This window comes from Pomacea canaliculata, linkage group LG12 (genome assembly GCF_003073045.1).
Source record: "Pomacea canaliculata isolate SZHN2017 linkage group LG12, ASM307304v1, whole genome shotgun sequence".
Lineage (NCBI taxonomy): Eukaryota > Metazoa > Mollusca > Gastropoda > Architaenioglossa > Ampullariidae > Pomacea > Pomacea canaliculata.
In genome coordinates this window covers 1098069-1117308 of record NC_037601.1, presented here as the reverse complement: position 1 = coordinate 1117308, position 19240 = coordinate 1098069, and the positions used below count along the sequence as shown (strand labels likewise).

General features: G+C 37.7%; 3 protein-coding genes across 3 annotated transcripts; 1 reads left to right on the top strand and 2 right to left on the bottom strand.

The window, feature by feature from the left end:
* Nucleotides 1-119: 119 nt before the first annotated feature.
* On the bottom strand, nucleotides 120-8931 carry LOC112576844 (syntaxin-16-like). The gene is made up of 7 exons (XM_025259635.1): nucleotides 8719-8931; nucleotides 7807-7954; nucleotides 6909-7015; nucleotides 5985-6147; nucleotides 5691-5800; nucleotides 5162-5305; nucleotides 120-4970 (listed from the first exon to the last, which is right to left on the bottom strand). The coding sequence occupies exons 1-7, from the start codon at nucleotides 8797-8799 to the stop codon at nucleotides 4788-4790; spliced, it is 936 nt and encodes a 311-aa protein (XP_025115420.1). The 5' UTR covers nucleotides 8800-8931; the 3' UTR covers nucleotides 120-4787.
* Nucleotides 8932-10191: 1260 nt separating this feature from the next.
* On the bottom strand, nucleotides 10192-14797 carry LOC112576845 (Fanconi anemia core complex-associated protein 24-like). The gene is made up of 7 exons (XM_025259636.1): nucleotides 14642-14797; nucleotides 13532-13671; nucleotides 13084-13236; nucleotides 12615-12759; nucleotides 12204-12235; nucleotides 11413-11470; nucleotides 10192-10617 (listed from the first exon to the last, which is right to left on the bottom strand). Exons 1-7 carry the CDS (start codon nucleotides 14760-14762, stop codon nucleotides 10610-10612), a joined length of 657 nt encoding a protein of 218 aa, XP_025115421.1. The 5' UTR covers nucleotides 14763-14797; the 3' UTR covers nucleotides 10192-10609.
* Nucleotides 14798-17153: 2356 nt separating this feature from the next.
* Nucleotides 17154-18680, top strand: LOC112577112. The gene is made up of 2 exons (XM_025260069.1): nucleotides 17154-17593; nucleotides 17726-18680. The coding sequence occupies exons 1-2, from the start codon at nucleotides 17281-17283 to the stop codon at nucleotides 18142-18144; spliced, it is 732 nt and encodes a 243-aa protein (XP_025115854.1). The 5' UTR covers nucleotides 17154-17280; the 3' UTR covers nucleotides 18145-18680.
* Nucleotides 18681-19240: the final 560 nt, after the last annotated feature.

The window sequence follows — 19240 nt, the reverse complement described above, 5'->3', positions numbered from 1 at the left end:
GCTGAGTAAACAATAAGCAGATGGCTGTTTATACTTAATCCTCATGTTGCTTTCACACACATATTTACAGGCAGCACCTCCGATGCAGACATCCTGATTGGAAGTGAAGCCCGGGTAGCGACATCTGAGACTTTATTGTTGAATCCAACATAACCAACTAGGTTTGCCACCATTGTGTTAAATATAATCTAAAAATTAGCCCTGATAACTGTTTTCCAATATTGTCTAAATGTCCAAGAACAATACCCGCAGAAACAATCTGGACCAACATGGTCAGATCTCTTTCCTCCTCTACTGCATACTGACACAGTTTCAAACAGTCTACAACAGGTTCCCCAACTCCATGTCCCAAGTTATATTGTTGCTGTCAGATTTACCAAGCTTCATCACAATTATTCAATGTATGCACCAGACATGTGTAGCACTGATGTTAGTTGTAGCAGATGCAGAAAGAGTTGTACACTTATGTGCACTTAGCCCACAACTGTTGCTTCAGTGATCACTTCTCACAAGCCAACACAATAGAATTCACAGTAGTGTTAAGTACACACCCTAACCCATTTTTTCCCCCCCAAAAAACTGGAAAAGCTCTGCACAGAGCAACAGGCACAAAACCATGTCACACCAGTTATGGCATATCAGTATTTTCATCATCAAGAAATCTTAATCTGACACAACTGCCTTTTTTTTTCAGTTGCTCTGACTGATGGCTCTGCATTGTTTCATTTTGCTGCAGCCCCACAAAGCATGTTATTCAGTGACTTTGTAACACTCCAATAATTTTCTTGTTTTACATCACTTTTATGGATATAACACATATGCTGATATGTATACATATCATGTATTATGATACATATTCTGCAGCAGGTGTCTTAAAAATGGAATAGTTTCAAGTCTCATTTAAAAAGTTCAAAACACAGCCAGGAGAAATACAATGACTATCCCTGCCTTCTTGCACATGACATTATGTTGTAGGATTTTCTGTGCAGCAGGGTCAGTAAACCATTGCTTCTCTCCCCAAAGGATAAAAGAAAATTTTAAAAATGAAACTGCTATAGGCTTGATTTCTTAAAACTTAAATTCGTTTGTTTAGCGTGTTACCAGCTACTTGATACACATAATTAGTACATGTTTTGCAACCATTTTCTGAGATTTCCTACAAACCAGAGATTTCTCTTGACGTAAAACAAAACAAATAATTTAACACATTCTAAGGACATATTAAGTATAGATATCACAGTTTGATTTCAATACGGTAGATAATACTCAGATGTCTTTATTCTGAGTCATCTGCAAACATTTTAATTTATAAATATTACCAGTGTTTACATATAGCATAAATGATTAACCGATTCCCTATGACGTGTTTATTCATGCTCTACCCATTCAACATCTAATCTCGTGATTATGAATACTTGATTGCAACCAAAGAGCAGAACATTCCAGAAACCAAGTGTGATGTTATTGTAATGATAAAGACTTCTTCCCTAATGCTTGGGGAAGGAAAGAGATGCTACAGAATACAGAAGTAGGTTCAGAGATAAGCATACAACATAAAACCCATTTATATGGGTAACAACAGATATCATACAGTACAGGTCCACATTGTAAGATATCTGGGATATGGGAAACAATATTTCAAATTAATATTGAAAGAACATTTAAATGTCAACACAAGGATGGGTAATGATCTGCAGGAATGTGGCACATGTAATAATACAGGAAAATGCATTAAATATGCAGCACAGATCTTTCTTGTGAGTCTTTCTATATCTTGAAGGTAATTTCTGATGGTGAACACTGTGGTTGAATGAAGCAGTCATTAAAAACATAGGTTACATAAAGGTTGTGCCAACACATGCAAACTTCTGAACTCCCCATATACCTTATGACAGGGAATTAACTGTCCACACTTTTACCACCCGAAACGAACAGGAATATTGCACACGAACTGCCTCTGCTTATACAAATCATCGGAAAGCATTACACTTTAAAAAAAAAATTATTCCACGATTTTATCGATAGAGGCTGTTGTAACACAGGTCTTGACCTTTATCTCTGATGAATTTGAAGTATTAAAAAAAATTTATAGAAAATAAACTAAACATTAGAAAGATGAATCACAATTAAAATTAAAGTTAAGAAACAAAAACTGTTCCTACCTTTACTTATAATGAAATTGCACTTTCTGGTAAATCCAAAGGAAATTTAATTATATCAAATTGCATTTCCGAAATTTTGACACGCGTGCACACACACTTAATCGATGATCACTCTGATGTTGAGTCCAATATTCAGTGGATTTTAATGGTTACACACCAGGTAGAAATGAAGAAACATAACTTACGAAGATGCAGAACAACTCTAGTGTCATAAATAAGCTCGAAAACGAAAAATTTGCTGGCAACTTTGCATGGGCACTCATGTCGCCAACAGTTTTGAAAGGTACAACCATAAAAATTAAAATCTGTAATTTAGCATCTTTCTGTACCTGTGTTAAAGGATGTAACTTTTTTTCCAAATGTGATTCACCTGACTGGATTTTGTTTCATTTTGTTAACTTAGTTTTGTAGTAACAATTATTGAATATAATGGACAAGGGCAGACAGCCAGGACTTAATAGTTGCTGGAGACTACAAGTTGATACAGACTCAAAAGAGTTAAAACTATTGCTAAAAAGAAAAACAAAATTTACCATTGTGAGACTTGTACATGAACATTTGAACAATCAACAGTTCTTTCAAAGAATCAGAAACATGACAATGATTTCCCTCGCCATCATCTCCCTTACATGCTCCCAAGCATACATATAATCAAGGACAATAAAGGGGTGAGGGGTGTCCTAAATCAGATGGGCTATGTTTGAACTATCTCTGTCATTAGACAATACTCACTTGCACATTACCTTTTCCTCTACACTTATAAACACAATACATGTGTTTTGAAGTGACAAATTTTGTAATCACAGATGTAAAAATGGGGACAGCAAGCCACAGAAAGAATACACTAAGTTGCTGCAATACAATTTTTGTTGTGACTTGCATTTCATTTTCTCTAACTCTTGAAGTTAGCACACATCAGTTCTTAATCTAGGTTTACCATCTACCGATCACTGTCACATAAACGTGGACTGCCTTCAGCTGCATTTGCCTTAAGAGCAAACACTTGGAAAACTAATTACAGCCCAGAAAAAGTAATTTTTATGGAAATTTCCTTACATCTCTTAAGTCTTTAACTCTTGCTATACAGTTCTCACCCACAGATGTGAACATCTTCATAGCTAAAGCTCAAATGCATCAAGTCATCCATATTGAATGAGTAAAGCGCTTTTGAGCGCTAGCATGTTGTCTCATGTTAATGACTTGTACACAGAACAAATGCATCTAAAACACCTGAAGCATTTGTTCTCTTCAAAGTTAAATCTCATAAAATATCACAAGAATCAATTTTACATGGTTATCTCATGTGTTAATCATACAACATTATATACACATTCTGATTGTAACTCCTCGCTCCACCTCAAGCAAATTGTTTTGGCAGCCAGTGTCTACAAAGTGTCTAAATAAAATTATGCACGACATGCTATGTCATCTTTATCACCTGCAACAGTGCGACCCTGCCACCATCACAGAGCCAGAGCTTGACCACTGTGTAATGGACACTGTGTGGCTCTTTTTCTCATAGTAAGGGTTAGTGAGTTTAAAGGAATCAACTCCTAATTCCACCAAAACTCTCTGCTAACCTAGTGTTTCAGCCATAAGCACAGATCTGGAATTTCATCAGTTCACCACTTCTTCCTGATTTAGATCTGTATTCCAAATCTTGAACTTGCTTTAGACATGGATACTCTGTTTGTAAACAAAGGTGGATACATCACTTCTTAAGTCCGGCAATCGTGGGCACAGCACCTACTGGAGGAGAGAAAGACTGAAGCAAACACATATAAAGTCAAATACACTTAAAAGGGGAGTTTTGCCTGATACGCTTCGCTGTATCAGTAAACCAGTCTTCTCTTGTTATGGCCACAAAACAATTTGCTGTAAACTAGTATTGTGTGACTTATGAGCAGACTACAGGCATCTCCTGGTCTTCATCAGTGGTAAAATTACAATGGATCTATATTTTCAAACTTCTAAATTTTAGCTAATAATTTGCCAAGACTGATATCAGCATCAGTTAATGTGGCATCCTAACCAATTTCCACCTCCAGCCTGCACATTTGGACCCTAAAATATGTAATCTTGTCTACTTCCTATGTGAGCACCTCATCATCCTTCATGCATTGTTCCCCTCAGAAACCTAAAACTTGAGTCAGAAAGAGCCCATGCCTTGTCATTACTACTACAAGGCAGTAACAACATAAAGATAGAGCTAGTTATTTTTCTCTGAAAGAGTCAAAAACAAATCTATACCACAAAGCTGAATTTTGAAAGTGTCTGGTTGATAAGGATGCTTGCATACAATCCAAATGCATTTAACAGAATTCATGCTGTCTTAATGACAAAAACACAAAACAAAACCCTCAACCTGGGTTTCTTCACGATCCTCTAGTATTATAGACAGCCATTCATCAGGGCACCTTACAGTTCTGTAAATCAGAACAAGTTGACAGCAGTTTACCATCGCCTGCTATATTAACACTATTGCTACAGTTCTCTTCACATTGCAGGCCACTCCATGCTCCTAACATAGCCATGCAACCTTCAGCCTCCAGTCTGCGGCCTCTTTCACAATGCTCAGTAACTGCATTAACATTTCACTCAGATGACTATAATATGAAGCCTGTGCTAGCTCTTGATGGCAACCAACACAATGATAAGAATGATGATGACGAGTGCAAGAATCATGATGATAAGCATCTTGCGGTTTTTTTTCTGGTATTTCTCTGCTTTCTGGAGTTGTTGCAGTCCCTTTTCTACTTGAACTGAGGCATGCTCCAGGTTATAGTCAATGCGGTCCAGGATGGTGCCCTGTACAAAATATTTCAGCGAGATGATGTACAAACCACTTTTTTCACTTCCACCATAGGAATAACAGTCTAAAATAATTAAGTTCTTAGTATATTGGATATTAATAATTACATAAAATATTTTAAGCATAAAGTGTACATATACTCTCTCTCTGTCTCTTACACCCTACCCCTTCTCCAAGAGATACCTACCTGATCAACAATCATGGAAGATACATCTTTGAAAATGTCGTTCAAATCTTGGATGGAGCGTACAATCTTTGCAATTTCTTGTTCACGATGATGCACAATTGCTGTGTTGTCCTCTACCATCTGCATTTGAGCTGAAGTGAATCCCTGCACATTTAAAGACTTATAGCTTTTCAAGTATGCAAACTATAAGCATGTTTGTCCTTTCAGCATCAGAAAATGGTCAGGTACCTAGAAAGCTTAACCAAAAGATATATATTGTTTGCCCTCCAAAAACATGCCTACCTCTGTAAATACCACAAATCTGAATGCAATGCTCTCAAACTAAACTAAGCATGCATCCACTCACACATCAACTAGTTTAATCAATGGTATATTCTATGGTAGTTAATCTTAAGTATAAAAAGGCTGAGAGTAAGAGCTGTATGTGTGCATATGTATATATGACACTGGGTTCTTGTAAATAAAAGGCCTGATGGCAAACTGGAAATTTTGATGAAGCATGCATCACAGCACATATATAAAATCTGACCTTGTCATACACAAAGTCATCACCAGAAATCCCATCAACCAGTATTCCAGTGTCTGGGCCCAGGTGTGTGCCAAAATACTGTTGGGACCTTTCTTCTCGGCTCTTCAGTTCTGCCATTTAAAGATTTCATTGTTTTAAAATTAACACAAGTTCTATTTCAGTTTTGGTAATTTATCTTGAGATAAAAGCAAAGTAATTCAAGGCGAAAAACTTGAAACTAAACTTGCATATTTCTTCTCATCAAAACTCTGCCCTTAAAAAACTATTTTGGTATGGTATAATAATGATCCTCACTTTTTAAATAGGCTGACTGACTGCGCCGAAAGTTGATAGACATTTCCTGCAGTGAGCGTGCTAGAGATGCAACTATGTTCTGAGCTAATTTCTGCTCCATCTGTTTTCCATGTACACTTCGTGATCGAATCTGTTGTACCAGTCGCTGACAGTGGGAAAACATCTGTAAGTCAAAATAAAAAGTAAAAAGCATTTTATTGATAAACAATGTAATTACAGAATATAACATTTTTCAAAATATGTGTTCAGTAATTAAACAGAGTTCTCAGGCAACATTGCCAGTACCAATGACTGCAGACCAAGTATGTATTTCTGCAGTCAGATTCGATTGGGAGAAAGCAGCACTTCCTTTAGATGATTTAGGGTCAATACAAATTCTAGACAAATTCGTAATGGTGTGCTTTTCTTGAGATCCTGTGTCAGTTTGCTTCTTCAGTTTATAAATTTTACAAAGTTCAGCATAATATCGGAGGAAAAAAGACCCACAGCAAATATAACCATATAAAATATTTATTACATGGGTTTGTTAGGTGTCAATAGTTTTGAGATTTTTAGGCTCCAAGACTTGTTTTTTTGATGAAGTAAACGGAACACTTAAAATTTGTTTATTTACACTCACTGACAAAATAATGCACCACAGGACAGGAAAAAACTTTGTCCCTAAAACTATTTTATGATGCCTTAATTTATATTTTGAAAAATTAATCTCAGTCATGCTTCTTTTTTTATATTCATTAATGTTACTACAGATTTGAGAAACCTCACAAAAACTATTGACCCAATGGCATGCTTTCAGTGTTCAGAAAACTCAAGAGCTGGGGTTGGGTATCAAGGGAATGTGGCACTAAAGTAGAAGACCCTATTAATGTTATACACTAGCTTGTGCAACACACTGTCTCCTTGTCACACATGCACTATGTTTACCTGTGTGATTTGCTGGGTGTGAATCTCAATAGCATGCTCCTCATCCACACTGTCATCCAGTGTGGGGCGGTTGAGGTGCTTGTCATGTAGAGCTGACAACTCTTTCACTGTCAGTCAGCACACACAAGATAAACCTCACATCACTGCCTCTAGCCTCTCACCTTTCATTAATCTTCATAACAATAATAGCAATTTAAATAGCATCTCCTTGCCAGTAAACTACAAGCCTGATATACTTTCCACAGAGAATGTAAATAAAATGTGTACATATATACATATTTTATTTATATATATATATTCCATAGTAATATAGAACTAGCCAAGGAAAGATTTAGTGTCTCTCACCATTATAATGCATCTCTATGTAAAAAGGTAATAGAGATTAGTATAAAGGATAGCTTAAAATAAAGGGTTTCATTTATTTTTTGAGAATGTCCTCCAGTTTGAAACACAGAGCATGCAACTATCCTGTTGTTCTACACATGGGAAGCAAGTCACCCAACACATGCACCTGACAATACTGAGTTAAACACATCATCTCTAAATCAAGATGACAAGCATGAACTTTACAGACGTCATGACCAAAATAAAATAAACATTAATTTGTGGATAAATATATTATGAAAAAAAATAAAGAAACTCAAGGCATAAATGTTCCAAAGGAGTTAAAACAATTTTCTGTTATGTATGCTTTCAATTTTTGTAGCTTATTTCAGCCAGGGTAAAACAACATATTCTGACATATGTATTATAACACAAAACCTTTATTATTATCATACGCTACTTCAGCTTTTACAAAACAACTGCACTAAATAAAATGCTTAGTTTAAGTGGACTAAACTTGTCTGAAATAAGAGAGAAGGCACACAAATCCTTAAGTATCATTTTATTAACTTACTTTTTTCTTTGATCTTTGTAAAATCATACTGAATTTCAGTGACCTTATCAATCCAGTCTGGAGGAAGAGATGCTGATCGTGCTGAAGCTAGACCAAGTTCTGGATCAACATGAGCACTGGCCATTAAAGACGTACGATCATCAGCTGTCTGAACAGTGAAAACAGGCTCATTAAAACATTTGTATCAATGTATGAACCTAGAATAATAAATATGAACTCACTTTGTTTTATGAAAAGACTCTCTTTATTAGAAAATCGATGATTATATGTTCATTTTTATGGGACAAATATGTGTCGTTACTAAAACTTGGGTTTCAGAACGACAAAATCATGAATAGTAATTTGATTTTATGGATTTAATTTTTCAAGTCCTGTTAAGAATCAACCTATGGATATATTTTCTCGTCTATGACTGTGTGCATCAAGTTTAGAAAGATCGTTTCATTTTTTTTTAAATCTGTGGGCTTAAATTTGTCAAAAATATTAAATAGCAAATTTGAGAACAACTTTACTGCTGGCAATATAATTATCTCATAACTGTAACAGTTTTTGAGTAATATTGGTATGAAATATCAAGAATCCTATGTAGTTTCACGTCTGACTGCCAATATTTTTTGTAGGGTTGATGAATAACACTTTTTATAAAGAAATCAATCATGTCAAAGAACATCTCTTAGATTGTTTTGCTCATTCTGCGCTGACATTGATACATATTGCAAAGGAAAACTTGGTAATCTTGAATTAATTAGAATGGAAAAACGCAGCGTACCAAGAACTGTTTACTTCTCATTTAATATTATATGGAAAGCTGCCTTATGGCAATGGTGAACTAGAGTGTGATTATTTATGCCAAGAAGAGAGACGGCAGCGATGCTGGTGTGGCACTGGGAGGGCCCGACATCCAGCCTTTACCTGTTCCGAAAAAATGTGGCGGCTTTGAAGCGCATTATTCCTCATTAAGATGAACACCTCCGTCAGACTCCTCGTCGCCATCTTCTGGCGCTTTGGTGCCCCTGTTACTTGTCTACTGTATTATCCCGTGCGTAGATCCATGATTATGCGGCACCTCGCGACATAAGCGGCCTGTGGTCCACTTCCGCTGTCGCTTGTCACACGGCGACTTTCCTCAAGTTGTCCCCCTTCCTGACCTCAGCTGACCTCGGCCGTTGTTAGCTCAGTAATCACACAAACACACAAGCTGACGATCTTTTTGGTTTGCTGTCTACGTTGGGGAAAACAAAGATGAACTTTCATTCACAGAAGTACAACGAGAAATAAATTCCTAAAAATAGAATAGCTTGAGCAGAATGACGAGGAAAGCCAGTTTGAAATATGTGATGATCGATGAAGGATCGATCGAGTACGTCTTGTTTGTGATCTGACATTTGATACTCGCTGTTAATAGTATTGTTTCGATTGTCTATGATAATCATATGTTTGTACCATTTAGATGACACATAGACAAAAAGAAAATTCTGCCGAAAAAAAAAAAAGAAGAGCACCCTCGGTATTGTTCTTTGCCGGTCCAAATAATTTGTTTCTTTAAGGTTTTAAATGTACTTTTGAAGTCAAGGAATTACTAGAATGTTGCAAATATGCCAGTATTTACGATGATAAAATCAAGCGCAGTCCATCTGTCACCCATGATCTTCAAGTATTGCTCGAGTTCACAGACAAGGGATGGGACAGTTTTTAATGAGGTCTGCAGGTGAGACCATGTTAAGTGTTGGTGGGCATAATGCAAATTGTGTGACTGAGGATGTCGGTAACAGATGGTAGGAGCAAGGGGAGGGGGGAGCCTACAAGATAAACTGTTGTGAACTCAAAGCTGTTCTTAATACATTAGGGCAACTGTAGTGGCACTGACACCCAATCATTTCTGTTGTTTGACTGCTTAACATAACGAACATAACCCACCATGTGCCATGTGTTGTGACAGTGAGAGCAATACTTATAGACTGCATTTTATTTTAAACTCTAGTTTGCAGGAAACTAAGGGCTAATGTGAATCAACAAATGTCTCAGCTAAACCTATAAAAGTCCTGACAGAAGCAGTTGTCATTGGCTAAAATAAGAAAACTGGAAAGATGCAAATGAGCACCAACAGAAAGTCAATTTTCATCCTGATAGACTTTACTGAAGGCAATTTTCTCTCTTTTTTAACCTGTCTGCTGTAAGTAAAATGTCAGTGGGTTTATTTTAGTGAAAACTGATTCTAATAGTAATCTGATACATTTAAAACACCCTGAATACTTTTAATATTTAGGTAAAAAGGGTGCACAATCCCCAGTGTGATAAGCACGAGTGAAATTATTTCATTGTTTAAGAGACACTGTCATTTGCTAGAGAGATAATTGCCTTTTTAATAAAATGCAATAACACAGATTCAAGTTATTTTTATAACAAGAAAAATCAAGTTTTCCAATTTTTTTATAAATAAATACAAAATGGACAGTCATCCCAGAATTAATGCAGCAAGGCTAAATTCACTTTAACAGCACAATGCAACATTACATATATATTAAGCAAGAACTCTACACACCTTAGTAACTTGGAAATGTTTTAAGTAAAGTGTATAAATGAGATCCTGTCACCTACAGCACAAGCATCAAGACTGAGCAACTGTAACTATTTTCACAAAAGTATTTGTTTACAAGTTCACATACACCATTACACATGTTAAGAAATTCTTCCCATTTGTATTTGGAAGTGTACCTAAGATCAACACACATTTCCTGGCAGTCTTCATCTCTTTCATTAACCATAATTTTTTTTTCCCAGCTCTGTATTCTCTGCCTTGTGTCTATATTCCTGAAAATTTTAAATAAAATATGGTCACCCTAAGTCTACTGTCTGCATCTGTAATACTAGAGCATGCATATAAACAATACATAATTTATACACAGCTGCTGCTTGATTAGCATTCCATGGAGTGAACTGCCTAGAAGCAGGTGTATTACATAATATTAATTTCCTTTTAGTTGCAATTAATGGTTTTAAAATTTTTAGATTCATTGGAAATGGTGAATTATATTCTCTTGAAAACTGTTTATGGTTCACAAATATTATGATCATAGAAAAGGTAAATATTCTGTAAGAAAAGCATTTTTTAAAACATAAAATCCATATTTCAACACTGGTGCTTAAGTGCTAGTCACTGAAAGAGATAGAATCACACAGCATGGATTGGGCTACATCACTGAGTAGTATTATACTGACATAAATATAGAACACTTAAATCCTGATATTAAAGTAGAATTTTTTTAATGCTGATACAAGCATAAAACAGATAAACACAGAATACTTCAATACTGAAATTGTAGTAAAAATCGAATATTTAAATGCTAGTACTGACTTAAATATGGAGTTGTTAAATACTGTTATTGATATAAACATGGAATGATGCAATAGAAATCCTACCTAGATGAAAACTTGAAATAAATTCTTACATTATATAAACATATTTAACTACTGATGGTATAATAATAAACCATACATTTCAAATATATTGATATAAACAAAATATTTAAATGACAATATGGTTCTATATTAATATGAATAAAATGTTTAAATACTCGTATTATTTTGATAAAAACAGAGGTTTACCATGAAAGAATTGTCTGACATTTTGAGCAGCTGCATGTCCAACAACAGCAGACAAGTCCTATGAAAATTTGAAATATATTGTCCATTTTTTTTATGATACATTTTTTAAACATATATACATATATGTATATGTACATATGCATATCAGTGCATGCAATGAATGACAAGACAGTAAAACTGAAGAGAGAAAGGATGGGAGAGAACTCAAAATTCTCTTATCCATGAGGTCATAACTGTATATGTTGGAAGTATTGCCCTGGCCAACTAATGCGATGATAGAAAAGATTTACCAACAAACACATAGCCATTAAACATAGGAGACATTAAACATAGGTCAAATTGCTTAATTGAAGGCAAATTCAGCTTTATCGGTGCAGCAATTTTTGTAACAAAACAATTTGACGATTTTATGATCTAGATGCATCTTTGACGAGAAAAATTAAAAGAAAAATTTAATGACAAGCATAGACTTTGTGCATGAAACTGCACTGCAGAGCTCACAGACTGGTCACGATTTCTTATTTGGTGTTCACACCCAATGCTATCTTCACCTGGGGATGCTCGCATCACAAAAGTTCCATAAGTAAGCACCATGATCTAACTTCATGATCTTACCATCAACTAGCTGCATGATCTTGACATTTTCATAAATGCCTTTTTAACATATTGTCACACATAAACTTAGTTTACTTCTAAGATCCTAGCACTTTCATAAAGAATGAGAAGATTGATCTTGATGATATTGTAAAGAGATAAAAGAAGAATATAGTTTAATCACTACATGTACTTGCCTGAAAACTTGCACAGCCAATGCCATGTATACCTAAGGTACATAAGATGCTATACATGTAACATGAACAAATTATCGAGTTTTAAAAGTAGTGGGAAAAGTTTTAATTTCAAGCAAATTAATTTGGTGGAATATCAAGCATTGACAAGATTTTCAAATAGCTATTTTGACCAATTACAAAAGAATGAAGTAAAATTGAAGAAAAAAATTTCCAGGAACTAAGTGTACTGAAAACCTTGAAACAATAATTTATCGTGCATAAAAAATATAAAATATCTTGATTTTAACATAAAAATATTTTTATACAAGTAATCAAAACAAAATTTGGATCTTGCATAAGGAATGCCAATACTCTTTGAGAAATCTCCAGATACAGCTACTAGCAACTGTTCTTGTAGGGGAAATGTCTTACTTTTGAACTTGGCCAGAAGCTGGCGAGCTTTGACTTCTCCGAGTGTTGGCACTGTCCTGAGAGTGGCCAGAACAGCACTATCTACGTTTGGTTGTGGTGCTGGTTTCTTGAAAACATTTACACTTTGTTTTCCCTCAGCATGTACCTTAAAGGAATATGTCATAAATGCATTAGCTAATATCAAATCACATAGGAAAGTAAAAGTCTGTTTACAATTTTTTCATATTAATGTAGGTTTCAGTAAATGAGCAGTTTCTTTAAGATTAGACAAGCTATACTTGGAAGACTTAAAGAAGGTTTTGTATGTCATCTGGCAACTTCCAACAGAATTATGAAAACCATGACTTTGACGTTACAGCAGTTAATACACTTATAGTAGGTAACTCATATGACATTATACTATCAGATATTATGTTTGAAAGAAAAAGAATTAAAATGCTAAATGGGTACAGTTTTTCATTTTCCTTACTAACTGCTTTAAGAAGCCAGCTGCCTCAATTGGACCAGAGACAGGTACAACACTAAGGCCAATTTCTAGCCCACAGAATATCTGCACATCTTTAAAGTACTGGTCACTTGCTGGTGTCCTCTCTACTATAACAATCCCACGAATTCTGTTTGCCTGAAATATAAACAAATCTTTTAAGTGTTAAACTTTTACTACACCCATTGCATATTTGTAAGAGACTAGTCACAAGTATATATAGTTTTTTAATTCTGTTTTGCTCTGTTTGTTTTAACCACGAGGGTAGAATGTTCACTAATTTGATGATTTAAGTATTGGAGATCAGAGGGTGAAAAAAAGTTTATAGTAGAAGTAACATTTTTGATCACTATACGCTGAAGCTTTACACACTGTCAACTACGATATTCTTACCATACATAGCTTCACACACTGACAGCTACTGTATACTTACCATGTGAAGCTTCACACACTTCTGACGGTAGCCAGTGCCACACACTGCATCTGCCTCTGATACATAAATCACTCCAATGCTGGAGGAAGGATGAAAATCTACTACTCCGAGACTGTCTTCATAGTGAACTTGAATGCTTTCTTTGAATATAACAGACGAATATATAAATGTTATTATTCACATTCAGCAAACCATGTCATGGATTGGATTGTTTCCCAGTGACATTTGCATCGTGTGGACTGTCTGTAGTTATGTTGTGTGGATAGATGGGTTGGATATGCATATGTTCAATATGTGTATTTCATGTCAAGCTTTATAATTTTTGTGAAAAAGGTAACTGCTTCAATAGTGTTGTTGCAGGCAGCTTTCATCTTGTCTTTATACTTATACATATTATATATAAGAAGCAAATGAAGCATCAGCATTAGTTTACATCTCACTTTATCAGCTTATGTTGACTGAATGAAACACTGTAATAATGATCACTACTCATATTGATTTCATGACTTTTTTAACACAGAAAAATGAAACCAATTAAGTGATGATCAATATTGCCTAAATTTTATCTCTGGTCAAAAGGTGGGAGGAGAAACAGCTTAACATACTAATAACAGCTGCTAATAATAATCAATGTTTGTGTATGCATATTCATTGTTGTCGTCATAAGCACAAGACTTATATACTTTGAGTTTGCGTGGTTGGAATGATGTACAAATGGAACTGAATGTACTCTACTGTTAGTGGTGCATGAGAAGCTATGTGTAGAATCTTTAGTGAAATACATATAGTTATGATACTCAAGGATGAGATGGATTGGTAGACGTGTAGATTCATGACTAGAATACCCATCATTACCATGATACTTGTGAATGAGATGGTTCATGTGTAGAATTGATCATGACTGGAGTACACATACTAGTTACTATAACACTCGAGATAAGTGGTATATGTGTAGAATCATGAATGGAAAAAAAATATATATCTACTATGAGACGCGGGGATGCGCAACAGTTGGGTGCTAGTGAGGATTGAGGAACAATGATAATATCGGATGGCAAATTACTCTTTACTCATCTACAATTTCTTTTAATATGGCGCTGTAGTTCTTACTCTGTAAATCCGCCACAAGTTCTGTACTTCGCCATCGTCCACTGACTATGATGTGTCCGACTGGAACTCTAAGCCCTGATTTAACTGCTTGACTCAAATTTTTACTCGTATTCGCCGCCATGTCGACAATGTTATAAGGGACAGCACTCTCAGCTACGACAGCAGACGACAGAGCCGCGACTGGGTGATGACAGCAGACGACAGAGCCGCGACTGGGTGATGACAGCAGACGTGTATGAATATAATGTCTGTGGTGATGACAGCAGACGTGTATGATGTCTGTGGTGATGACAGCAGACGTCCATGATGTCTGTGGTGATGACAGCAGACGTGTATAATGTCTGTGGTGATGACAGCAGACGTGTATAATGTCTGTGGTGATGACAGCAGACGTGTATGATGTCTGTGGTGATGACAGCAGACGTCCATGATGTCTGTGGTGATGACAGCAGACGTGTATGATGTCTGTGGTGATGATCGACGTTCTGTAGAAATGTAGTTCGTGGAATAAGCTTTGCTGCCGAGATCTTTCAGGCAAACGAAAGGCTAGCGTGTTTGTGGATCAGTGCAGTGTGCGTGTGTACGTGTGTGTGAGAGAGAGAGAGAGAATGGATGAATCAAAAGTTACATAATTACGGACATGTATATCTCTGGACTGTTGGCTGTTTTCCTAGACCAACTGGGTCTGTCACGGTTCGCAGTTTAATATCCAGAGCCGCAATAAATTTGTGAAAGTCAAGAACAGACTTACAATAAATTTGTTACTCAACTACTTTTTATTTCTTTCTTTTTGGCAAATGTCCTCGGTCTCCACTTCCCACGATTTAGAACCTGAAAACACAACAGACCATAGAGCTCGCATCGTCTGCTCACGAACTTGTATTACATAGTATTCTTGTATACACATCCATGGTCTGCTTGTTTCCTTGATGAAAGTGAATTTGTGCTGCGGCCTGTAGTTCTTGTACTGTGTGGCCTGTAGTTCTAGTTCTTGTACTGTGTGGCCTGTAGTTCTAGTTCTGGTGCTGCGGCCTGTAGTTCTTGTTCTGGTGCTGTGGCATGTAGTTCTAGTTCTTGTACTGTGTGGCCTGTAGACTGTAGTTCTAGTTCTGGTGCTGTGGCCTGTAGTTCTACATATAAGGTGACCAGACGTCCCGCTTTTGACCTCGTGTCCCGCCTGCTAATCGGGCAGGACGCCCAATGTCCCGCTTTCTGGCTTTCTGGCAAGTCCATCAAATGTCCCGGTTGTCTTTAAAAATCACTTTTTTCGGCGTTCTGTGACGGTGACGACAACATCATCGGCACGTGTCCTGCTTTCGCTCTCGAAACGTCTGGTCACCTTAACATATATACATCGTATTCATTCGCTGTTTCACATCATGTATTTTTTCTGATCTGTTATTTGTCACTGTGAATTATAGGGCGCATTTCAAATCATATTATCGCTGACATTATCAGGGCTTGTAATTCTCTTTATGAAAAAAAATTCCGAGCGCATTATATTTTCTTTCGGCCCAAGAAGAAAGAATGAACGTGTTTCCTTCCCCGTCCTTCTTAGGAGTGTCAGGGGTCATGCCCCAGATTTCTACATTGTTTGTGGGTCATGTGCGGTGATTCACCCACAAAAGCTGGGTTGACTGGGGGTTGGGGAGTGGAAGCTGGCTGCGACAGTCTGCCATGGCGACTACTTGCATTAATTAAGGTCATTAAGACAGACTATATTACAACGACTGTTTCTCACTTCGTTCTCGCGAGCTCGATCAAAATATGTTTTTAATTTAAAACTGTATGTTGTATTGTTAAAAAGATTGGAGAGCAGACGTGGAAAGTGAAGGCAGTATTTATTTAATGGCCCGGGGCAGCGGCACATAGTGGACTTTAATTCTATCACAAAAAAGGAAAGAAGACATTTTTGTGCAGACAATGTACACATGGAAGGTAACAAATCTGCTCTCACGGGGCTTATATGTATGCGTGCGTGCATGTGCATGTTTACTAAGGTAAATTCCTGTTTGTAGTCCAAAGTCCGGGTCTGTGCCCTTCTGGCGACAGAGTTCTCAGACCCCGTTTCTCGTTGTTAGTGGTCACGTGATCATGGTTGTAATGTCTGGAAACAAGCATCACTTGTCTGCCGGTAGTGGAGCGTGCAAGAAAACAATCCTGTTTGTGAAGGGCTGCTGACAAGGTCAGATTTACAAGAATCTAAACAACAGAACGCGAGCAGACGACGGTCAGCGTGGAACAGGAAGTGTCTATTTTGAGACTCGGGGGTTCCCAGCTTCCTCCTTGTAACGGTCACCGCTGCTCGACTGGTGCCTAGGAAGTCCGGGAAGACAGTGAAGACTGCATCCGGGATACCTGACCCTTTCATCATCCAATCAAATGAAGGCTGTCTGGAGAATGGCGAGACCGAGCGAGTAAGCTCTACAATTGTTTCACCCGAAGGTCAAGTGTACTCTTAAAGAAAGGATGTCGAGACGTGTCGCACATCCGGTAGAAGCATCTGGGCCTTGAGACTGTGAGAGACAAAGGGAGGTATAAAGGCCTCAAGCTGGGCCAGTCGACTGCTGTACCCTTTGGCAACGCTCAAGCTCTTGGCAGCATCGCGGTGTTTCCCTGCCTCTTGTCCAGTAGCCAACATGTCGGCGACAACACTCTGTCTGTCTCTGGTCGGTCTTGTCCTGTTGGCATGCACTCCTTTTGTTGACTGCAAGGCTGCGAACACTGCAGCTGTGGGTAGCCCGGGACCTGTTGGGCTTGGTGACGACACCAGCAGCTTCATCACTAAGAGTAACGACGACCTGCACACGGAAGCTGTTATCGTAGATGACAAAGATGAAGCAGTGAGAGATAAACATGACGTGCTGACAGGCTTTCCTCTTGATGATCTGGACGATGACGGACTGCAGGCGCTCATGGACATCGATGACGACACCTTCTTCGGTCAAGCAGGTGAGTTGTTTGTTACACGTAGCTTGTGGTGAGCTGGTGCTCATGACCTTTTGTAACGCATGCTGTCGAGTTTGCTATTCTTCATCCTCCGTGATATTTCTCTGATTTGTCGTCCTTTTTGTTTTGCAATAGGTGAACACGTGACCAAGAGACTGCTGCTTGAGGACAGAAAGGTCAACCGCGGTAGCTCCCTGGGAGCCCCTGGGGCGCTGTCTCGACGTAAGCGCATAGCCCCACTCGTTGCACGTGCAGCACTGACAGGAGCGCGCGCCCTCTTCCGGAGCTTTTCTCGCAGCGGCACCACGAGGAGCGGCGCACGTGTGACACGTCAGTACGATGGGCAGGGCAACTACGGCGACGCTGTCCGTCACTTCCAGAATCTTCGTCCCGACAACGTGCGGTCCTTCCAGTCCGGCAGGATCAGCGGCCAGACTGGCACGGTTGGTAACCACAGAGTTACCGTTCGTGACGGAAGTTCCAGTGGGAGACCAACACTGGAGGTGCGCAGTCATAACGGCCAGGTGGTGAGAAAGTTCCGCTACAATGAGTAGGTGGAGACTGACTATGTGGAACTGAACTTTAAGTTGCCTTTTAACTGTTTTTCACAAGTTTTAAAATACGAGCACAACACACGTCAGGTAAGACGCCAGGAAACGTGTCTGAAACAATGGAGGGAAGATGTCATGGCAAGGATACAGACCGGCAATGTACTGATGGCGATATTTAACACTACAACGACATCCAATAATCTTATTGTTTTTGTTTGTTTTGTTTTTGGTTTTGTTTTGTTTTTAGATGAACGTTCCTTATTAATATGTCTCTGTATTTTCCTTTCTTTCATTTTTGTAAAGCACTTTGAGCCTCCGGTCATGTCAAGTGCTAGATATCAACTCTATTATTATTATAACACCAAGTGAATGTCTACAGAATAGATATGTTGTTTATAGAGCTAACGAATAAGCTTATTATATGCCACAGACGGGTCTTTCGTCACAGAAGCTTTGAAAGTATGTGTAAACATGTTGGCCTAGAACTTTTTATACCTGCACAACGGTTATCGATATGGGTAGGATATATGAGTCTTCCTGTGTAAACATCTGACAGTGGTTTTTACGTATGTAAACCTCTGGTAATATTCTTGTCATGTAAACCTCTGCCAGTATTCTTGTCATGTAAACCTCTGACAGTATTCTTGTCATGTAAACCTCTGCCAGTATTCTTGTCATGTAAACCTCTGCCAGTATTCTTGTCATCTAAACATCTGGCAGTTTTTTTTTACTACTATTGCCTCATGTAAACCTGTAAAAGCACTTCTGCTTTTAACGTTAGGAACACGCGGGGCCGGGGTCATGGAGGACGTGTATCAACATCCCTATTGATATGAGGCCGGAAACACTGATTTATATACAGTTAGATAGGCTGGATCCATTTCGCGGAATAAGGCACGAATTTAGTGTTTTAATTGTTTGTAACCGTTTGTGACAGTAGCGGTTGTTTCTTAAAGCGAAATAATATGGTGACTGAATAAACTGCTTGTTGTTATTGAGGGCTTAATGTGAAGACATGGGTTCAATAATTTGCTTCAGCAGAACTTAGAAGTGTTTTACTGAACGTCAATCTTTTTTTTTTTTTTTTTTTTTTTTTTTT